This window comes from Rhincodon typus, chromosome 28 (assembly GCF_021869965.1).
Source record: "Rhincodon typus isolate 14 chromosome 28, sRhiTyp1.1, whole genome shotgun sequence".
Lineage (NCBI taxonomy): Eukaryota > Metazoa > Chordata > Chondrichthyes > Orectolobiformes > Rhincodontidae > Rhincodon > Rhincodon typus.
Window position 1 is genome coordinate 26,038,835 of NC_063359.1, and position 9,441 is coordinate 26,048,275.

Genomic DNA, 9,441 nt, shown 5'->3' on the forward strand with positions numbered 1-9,441 from the left:
CCCCCCCCCCCCCAGGTCTTGCCCTCTTCCCATCCTTCAGAGCCCCGACTCTGAGCCCCTCCCTCAGAGCCCCAGATCCGACATCAACCCCTCCCTCACCCATCTGCCCCTTTTGATTTGCATGCAAACACCATCGATTAGAGGCAACAGACTGCGTGGACCTTGTTTAATGATCTTTTACAAACATTTTCCATTAAGTCGATTTTGGAACGTTAGACCCCAATGCAAGAGCTGTTACGTTGTATCATCCCGGATATGAGACAGAATTTTAAACACTGCATTGAAATTATATGTGTGCTGAGTAAATGCATCTTGTAAATTAATAAATACCGGTCATTTGATTGTCACGCTTTATTTTCCATAAGATTCCTTTCGATTGCTAAATTTGAATGTACAATTGCAAAGTCTTGGCAATAATTTTATGTGGTTGGTGGCTGATTGTAACCTGTGCACCCGCCAATGAAATGGGTACTGTTTTTAAGTAATGGCAAATAAACAACACAATATCTTATTGTCAAAAGTTAGAATCAATAATATGGTTTGGACGCAAACTTTTCAACTTTATCAAAGCAGCGTTAGTGTATTGATTCCCTTTATTGGCGCGTTTCAAATACTCATTTCCATTCGTTAGAGAGATTGCGGCGGAATATGAAAGGTAACATCTGTCTTCTGCCTCAGACGTGACAGTCCCTCAGCTATTGCGACTATTACACTAGTATTTTAGCTAGCTGTACCTCATTCATTCACTGACTGATATGAAGGATACATTAAAGTCTGTTGTAACCAGACCTCCAAATCCGCGCCAAAGTGATGGAATTGAAAACATTGCTGTGTGTGAAATATATAGGTAATTTATCTTTTAAGTCCTTTTTGACCAGAGTAGAAAAGCATGGGGATCTGAACGCGGATACAATTCGTTTTCAGTTTATTTCTTGTTCAGAGCTGCCCACGTGAGAGAAACTTTGCAGTTACTGACGGCAAATAGCTTGGCTCTTACTTTGGTAAAACTCAGCTATCCAAACTGGAATATCCAGCAGGGTCCCAGCCACATTCTCTACCTTGTCGGCTTCAATTCTCTTTTTTTCCCCATGCAATACATATGCATGTTTTGCCCGAACGACAATCTCTGGATTGATGGTGCGACTGTACTGTATATAATCCCTCCTTTCCGGGGGTGTAGACACCCCCACCCCCCTCCACCGTCTCTGTCTCACACATTCACACAAAACACCCAATAACATGTTCTTGGCCGAAAGGTTCTCTCCTTCCTTCCATTGGTATGTGATCTACAAAGACGAAGCTTTGCAACAGAAGGGAGGCTGTCTTTTGTCTTGTTGAGTGTTTCTGGTGTACAAACCCTGCTATTTCTATTGTTATCCGGACAGGTCGATGTATTGGCGACACAGGGACAGCGGGGGGCGCACTGGTCCGGTTGCGCCTCGCTGGTACAGCTCAGTTACAAACCTGCCTGCGGGAGAGCTGATGCGGTTCAGGAATTAAGGTACTGTAATGCCCCACTTATATTCGAATCTGCCTCCTGTACTTTGCAGTAAACCATTTTCATCCACATTTCGACTAATAATTCGCTCTAGCCCGAGCCCCAAAATGAACAAAAATAGTTGAAACATAGAAGTCAGTTCATACTGCCTCAGTATTCACGTTGGTAACATTTCGGTTGTGTCATTTGTATGAATTAAGATGTTAAATAACAGTAATGGTCTGCAGTGAAAAACGTTAATTTGTATTAACACTGTCGCTATTTCTCAATTGAGTGCTCGTGCGTTATCGCCCTGAAAATTACAATCAATGAGAAATATAAGCGTTTGAACATAGAAAAGAACAGTGCAGTACTCATTTACAGATGTAACTAAGAATACATCACGACAGCGAGCAGACAAAGTGTCTAAAATCAAACACTGCAATTCAAATATTTACAAGAATAAATTAGAGGCTATGGTATAGTTTTATTAGCCTGTCTTCAGTTATGGTTCTCGGTTTCAATTTGTTAAAGGAATGACTGACTGTAAATAGAAGCATTTCAAAAATGTGAAATCTTAACGATAAAGAAATTCTCGCTCTGCAATTGCCTTGCACTGTAGTCCATGTTATGAATTTTTAGTGATAATAAAATGTGATTGTATTCGAATTGGCGACGAAACTACGTTGTGATGCTTGTCAATTTCCTTCAGTTCCTGTTTCTTTAAAAAACGTTTTAGATAATTCGAAATAACCAGAATTTTAAAAATCTATTCGATGAATACGACATCAAAACTGAATCGTATGGAGAACAAGGCCACATATTTTCAACGCGGGCCACGTTTGTATCCTATAATTTCTAACCCAGAAATCAAAAATTCCTAAAGCGAAATTGTTGGAAACCGAGAGATAAATCCCCGTGTGCTAATTTTCCCTGATTTCCTAACAGATATAGCAATGGAATATTCAGCGTAGGATGTGGAGAGTCGGGCAAGCTATCGGAACAATTAGTTAGGAGATTATGATGTACATATAAAATATATTTTGACCTAGTTATTTTTAAATGATTTGTTTTACTAAAGCCTTTTATTTTAATTAAAAATGTTTCCTTTCATCCGCCAACTAACATGAAATTGCAAGTTTCAAATAATAAATATTTAATAAAATCAATGTGTGATTTTTATGAACCTAAAATAAGCAGGCGATTTTCCCAGGATGCCAATTAGAATTTAATAAGTACGACTCGTTACACTCCCCCAACCCCAACTTTAAAGCAGTTTGGACAATTTTGTGTGCATGGATTATATCGAGATATGATACGTAATCGTTTCCATTGGATTGTGCGGCGATTTGACATTAGCGGACGAATGGTCCCATTCGGTATTATCTCCCGTTGTGCGCGAGAAGAGTTTACACAGACATATCAGTCTTGTTCCGGTGTGCTTCTCGCGATGTGTGGCTTATAGGCAAGTAACGGAAAGTAAGTACATTTTAATTAAATAAACCCAATGGTTTAGCGGCTGAGGGTCACAATTCCCCACTGACTGCCGTTGATTTCTGCTCGATCGACTCAAAAGTAGCATTAGTCGCTGCGCGGTCAAATTCCCCTAAACTAGAAGCAAAAACGTGAGGAACCACTTCCAGCTGCGTTTAAAAGCGTGAAAGCGGCCCAGTGATGTGTGTATGTCTTTTTTTTAAGCCTCTGTTATTTAACGCTTGAGCACTAATGAAGGAAGACTCCACGATCTTAACTTGCTCATCCTACACTTTATCCACATTGATCTCCTCTTTGCCGTCCAGAGACTAAAGTCATTTTTTTGTTTAAAAAAATGGACCATGATTGGAACTGCCCAGTGCCATTACTGGGGCAATTTACACGCAAGTTATGAAGACTCGCCACCAGTAATTATTTCAATAATTGTTTTAGAAATCCAGAGTCTGATCAGAGAAGAGGGAGACAGTTTCTTCAACATCATAACCATGCCGCCGACACTGATCTTACTGGGGGCGGCTCACTCACACTTAGGGACATATGCGATTGATGAAATTCAGATGTTATTAAAGGAAGACGAAAAATATTTTAATTGAGATATTACGACTTCAAAACGCCAAGCGTTAAGTTAGAAAGAACGTAATAAAGCGTCCCAAAGTAACCGTCCAGATATAAGATACGTTCTTTATTCATATAACTCTTGTCAGACCTCCCTGGCTACTTTGCAGGCTATATTTTAGTGATAGATATTAGGACACGCTTGCTGCATGTGAGTGCAGATGGCTGATGCATCAAGAATCAAACGTGTGTGTGTGTGTTTGGGGGCTGGGGTGTGAGGAGGATATTTACGGATGTCTCGCTTCGAAGGACCTACTTGAATATTATCTCCAGTCCCTTGTTGCAGTGAAAAAAGAGGGACACCAAATGACAATGAATTCCCGCAAAGCCGCCGATATCTGAGCAATCTATCAGTGCATATTTCAGCGCAGAGATACAAGCTTGGAGCTGGGCCGTAGTCTGAGCACAGTCTATCTCGCTCCCTGCTTCTGGGGAGATTATCAGGCGTGATAGCCAGGTGCAAAATTCGCACTTTGCTCAGGGATTAAAAAAAAGGAACCTCGTTAGCGATCCTGGCTTTCAAACAGTCGTTTTCTTGTCCGCGATCATCCCTGATTTAATCATTAAATATGAGATCAAATGCGAAGCTTCGCTATTGTTTTATATATACATAGATATATTTTAAAAGTACCAGGGAGTCGTTAGGAGCCCAGATAGATTGGTTTAAAATTTCAACGCGCATCAAGTGTCCGAGCTCGCTCGATGCTCTGCAGGAGAGATAGTCTTTGCTGGCTTTTGGGAATGCGTTATGGGAATGCAGCGTTCACTTTTAAACGTGTGCGTGTATTTTACAGTAAACATTTAACACGCTTTATCTTCGGTGAAGTGAGGAACAGCCATCTATTAGGGACCACGCTATCAGTCACAGCACAAGCGAAAGGTCAGAACGAGACGCCTTCGGTTGTCCTCGGTATATCGGGAAGCTCTCTCACCTTTCCCAGTTATAGCGTAGTCTCTGGGCAGCAATTGGTCACAGTTAACGATTTCCTCCCCTGTCGTTTTAACATAAACAAAAACACAAGCGTTTCCGAAACCATTAACTCGTCACTTACGCCGGCTCACATTTCCAGGGCAGAAATGTGCATTTCGCCAGGTTTACCCTGAAATATTGTCTCGTGAAACTTTTTTTTCCAAATGTTGTTTCGAGGGGGTAATAGGAATCAGCGGTGGCATAAGCTGAGGGAGAGAAAAATCAAGGTGCTTTTTACTGTCAGGTTTTTCGCTTTCCTTATTTTTGCCTTGAAGCTGGGAAGTGTTAGGTTGAAGAGAGAGAGTGTGTGTGGAGCAGCTGCCGGTGAGTGGGAACAGCACCTGGTCTGTGTCTCTGCATGTGAGAGACTGAGAAAGTGAGTGCAGCGGGCCCTCGGGAGGCGCATTGCTACAGCGGCCAGGATAGCGTTCAGGAGTAGAGGGGTGGGGGGCGGGGGGCTGAGGCGGGAGGAGGCGCATCACAAGCGTGCTGGCGTATGTATCCGTGCGCTGGGCTCTCCTCCACCACCAACACCCCCCCACCCCCGTCCCGTAACCCTCTCCCCCTCCTCCTCTCTCTCCCTGGTTCTATACCCACTCCGCCCCAAAGAACGGTCCATGGCACATTCCCACCCCAGCACCCAGGGAAAACCTCCATCTCGCTTCTTTGGGATTTACTCCTGGTTCATTTTTTTCTCTTCTCCCCCCCCCCCCCCCCCCCCCCCGCCTCCACAATCCCTCAAAAAAAGAGAAATCACCGGGAGAAGGTTGGAGATTGCAAGTTTGGTCCTAGCGAGTATATTCCCTTCCTCCTTCACTGTGTTCCCTCAGGTGCCAATAAGTAACGTCTTTATTTCACGGCAGCCTTTATTTTTAAACTTAACCAAGTGCTGATCTTGTAAGTGCAACGATAAATTACTCACCAATACCAAGTTACAAAGCGATTTGCCTCCCACCTCATTTCCCTCCCTCTCTTCCTCCAGTGCATGTGAACGTGTGTAGGAAATAGTTTGTATCGATTGTGCTAAAGTTAGCATTAAAGTTGGGAGTTGTGGGGTCGGCAGGGGGGAGGGGTGGTGAATGTGTTGGTGGACGCCGCTTGGTGCTTTCAGAATACTAATCCTAAGGATGGCTCTCACTACAGGTCCCGAGTCTCTGACCAGGGGCTTCAGCAGAAGAGAACCCGAGTGTCGAAAGATGCTGGACGGCATAAAAATGGAGGATCACCCGTTACGTTCAGGTCCTGCTACCCTGGGAATGCTACTGGGTAAATCAAGTCTTTATATCATTTATACAATGTCATTTATTTGAAAGTAAAGTAAGCGCCATTTGTTGCATTTCGCGAATCAAGCCATTGCTGACTTTGGTAACTGTGTGAAAGAGCTGGGTACATTTCAATAAGTGAGTGGCCAGTTGTAGATGTGTCAAACAGCCCGGGATTTCGGATGCTCAGTGAAAACAACACTCTGCACGACGTGATTTCTCTATGAAACAGCGTTTGAGGAATAATGTAAACGTCGCTGCCGGTCGATACGGGACTTTCTCCAAGTTGTTTCTGCTTCCGACAACCACATCTCTTTTCTCAAGGAGTGACACATTCTCCCGAGCTGTCCCTGAACAAATCTTTGCTGTTAGAAGTGGGGAACGCGGGTTAGAAAGATGAATCATCCTAACCGGGGTCAGGCAGGGGTTGGGGGGGTGTGTGAATGGGGGGGGGGGGGATACAGTATAGATGGATGAGTTGGGGAACGGATTTTCGTCAACATTAAAATGACCAAAAATTTTTTAATAAAGCATCGTCATCCAGCAATAATTTATTTTCAATTTTTTTTTGCTTGTTTGCTGCTGCAGGTTCTGACTGTAAACATAAAGAAGTATGTGACGGTTGTCAAAGACCTATCGAAGATCGCTTCCTGATGAGAGTGAATGAAGCTTCCTGGCACGAACATTGTTTGCAGTGTACCGTGTGTCAACAGCCTCTCACCAGGAGCTGTTATTTCCGAGACAGGAAACTTTACTGCAAACACGACTACGAACAGTAAGTTCGTGCACATATTGTTAAGGAACACAAAGCGACTGTACCGTTTAATTTATTTCTTCTGCCGTGATTAAGGATTTTTCTGAGGGGTGGGGAATATACTAACACCGCAACTTTCCATATTGTTTTGCAAAAAACAGTGAGCTACCTTCACCCCCCAAAAAATATTGTTTCTATGGTAACTCGTGCTTTCTACTCACTATTATTAACGGTGAGTTTTGTTTTAACCAGAGCTTTTGACCCAGGGATTTATCTTTAAAAAATAGGAATTTTAAAGCCTGGTTGCAAAAACAAAACAGCAACTGGGCCCGCGCATTTTACTTGGCAGTATTTCTGGATTTCTCCTCTCAGAATATTTAATGCGTGATAATAAAGGCTTTTTATTTCTTTAAAAACACTGCTGTTTGTAACAGATTTGCAAATGTCAGTTTCAAGGCCTGTAAGTCTGGGCCGCCTGCTTTACTCCGCCAAGGTGGAAATGTAATCATGGATTAGCTTCCATTTCACGTGAGGGTCGGTGCCTCCGAGATTCCGCTTGGAAAACACCAGCGAAATCTTCTCTGTCACTTCTTTGGTGCAGTTTGTCCTTGTCTAACATACAGTGACGGTGCCACAATCATTAGACTGTGGCAGTCACTCAGCAAAGCGAATTTGGTCGATTTTCTATGTCAAAGAATTTTTTTATGGTAAATATATTTATGTGGGTGTGTGGAACGACAATGAGAACAATATCGATGTTAGCCGAGATTGGCAGTGTAACTGTGGATATGGGTGTTTGTAGCACAATTTGTGGGATAACTGTGTGTACATATTTAATATTTGCTCCTTACACGAAGTACTTTGGAGTTGGAAAGGGAATAACTTTAACAAATAAGGTTGCAACGTTTATTCTCTCAAAAAGCGAAGAGCCCCGTTTATGTCTGAGTAGACTGTTTCCACAAAACCCCAAACGATGCCTGAAGTATTTTCCCTCCCCATCATTATCTTCACCAGAAACAGCAATGTGCGCACAATATTCGTTTATGATAAAATGAGTGCAGCCGATACAAATCGCAAGTGAACGGAATCGAATGTAGTGTGCGTCTGTGTGTTTAATTCACATCTCCCCGCTGTTCTCCCCCCCCCCCCCACCCCGGCAATTTATCTGTTTCTCTCCATTGCGATTCTCCTGCTTTTTTTCTCTCTCTTTTGGCGGGGGCGGAATGACGCTGAAGGTGCAGGCAGTGTGATCACCTGGGCTCCTCCAACACTATTCCCCTTCTCTGAAGCTGCCGGCTGCCGGAGAGACCGCGCACGTCTAAATATAACCTCCAACACTAGGGCAAAATAATGCACACGGTGCAGTAGACCCGCCAGAGCAATGTTAAAACGGTACAATCCGACCGTCCTGGACCGTTTCAGCTCCCCCCACCCCAACACACACAGACACAGACACAGACACACACACACAAAAACCCTCCGCCTCCCAACCCAACAAAGATTCGCTCTGATGGGACAGACCACACTGAGCCACTGCTGTTGCTTGAGGAGCCGAATTGACACATTCCATTGAGAGCGAGCGAGGTTCCAAATAAAAGTCCCGGAAATCAGCCAGTGCTGGGTTTCCCTCACTGTTGATACATTTGTAGGATGGCCTATATATATGTACTTTTTTAAAAAAAATACATTTTGTTTTAAATCACTGGGCAGAATTGCTTTGGCAAAAAAATCGGTGTTTGAGGTGTCACTGGGTTTTGAGAGTTTGATTCAATCTGCAATTATTCTGCGTTCCTACGTTTATGGGTCAGACGTAGATATTTGTACAAGTTCTGAATATGAGAAACAGAGAGAGAGAGAGAAAACCATCAGCCCGTCCCAGCTCGGTATTTTTAAAGACCTTTCAAAATAATAAAGAAAAGAAGCCCGTCATTCACACATTTTCCAAACGCTCTCCTTGCAGTAGGGCCCGGAATGCGGTGATATCTGGTACAAAAAGACGTCGGTTTCACACACAGGCCGTTGGATGAATACACAGGTTCTGCTGCAAGTTACGTTGAACGGGTTTTGGGACCACAGTTTGAACTCAAAACCAAGCGGCTGGATTTGGCCGGTTCAACAAGTGTGTTAGACGGCCTGTAGATCAAAGCAGCATTTACAATTGACTGCTTTTGATCAGCTGGAAAATGCGTCCAAAATTTTTTTTTTTAAAAGTACAAATCCATATCGAAGGACAGTTGTGTCATGAATAGATCCTGCTGAACAGATGCTCGAGTGGGAGAGGGACAGAGAAGGCGAGAAAACAAATTTGATTGTGAATCCATGGACGTGAGTGGGCCTTGCTGTGTCTTGGAATTCTTATTTTGTGAAACAAAAGTTAAAATTACATTGCGAAAGGAGAACTTAGTACGGCGTTTTATATCCACGCATTGGTTCTTGTTCTAAATTATTAACGACGTTCCTAACTATTATGTCCTTATTTGTATTATAGTTAGGTTTTCCTTTCGCAAACAGGTATTTCCTACCTAACAGTCTGAAACAGAAACGGGACCGGGTCGCTTCCTTTTAAAGTGTAATTCCAGCCACATTAGCCCAGAGCGCGTTGGGGAGCCCTGAAGGTGGGAGAAGGAGCGACACACGGACAGAAGGTGGGGGTGAGAAAGGCGGGCAGAGGTGAAGTAGACGAAGAAAGGTGTGAAGACGGAAGGGGAAAGGAGGAAATGTGGAGAGAAAGGTGTCAGCGGGAATGAGCAAAGAAAAAAGGGGAAGAGCAGGAAGGAGGGAAAGAAAGAAAGAGGTTGGGAAGGAGAGAAAGGAAAAAGGGAAGTGATAAGGAAAAAAAGGAAAGCAGGAAGGAGAAAAAGGAAAAAAA

General features: G+C 43.4%; 1 protein-coding gene across 4 annotated transcripts in view; it reads left to right on the top strand.

Annotated features, from left to right (window-relative positions):
* Positions 1 to 9,441, top strand: part of LOC109921175 (LIM/homeobox protein LMX-1.2) — a 207,938-nt gene that overhangs the window by 9,257 nt on the left and 189,240 nt on the right. For 2 of the 4 annotated variants that reach the window (XM_048613858.1, XM_048613859.1), the window contains exons 3-5: positions 1,386 to 1,501; positions 5,700 to 5,822; positions 6,407 to 6,593. In XM_048613858.1, coding sequence (XP_048469815.1) covers positions 5,753 to 5,822; positions 6,407 to 6,593 — 257 coding nt within the window. In that variant the 5' untranslated portion in view covers positions 1,386 to 1,501; positions 5,700 to 5,752. Of the gene's footprint in view, positions 1 to 1,385; positions 1,502 to 5,355; positions 5,454 to 5,683; positions 5,823 to 6,406; positions 6,594 to 9,441 lie in introns of those variants that run through there. The other 2 variants (XM_048613857.1, XM_048613856.1) reach the window with 2 other exon arrangements.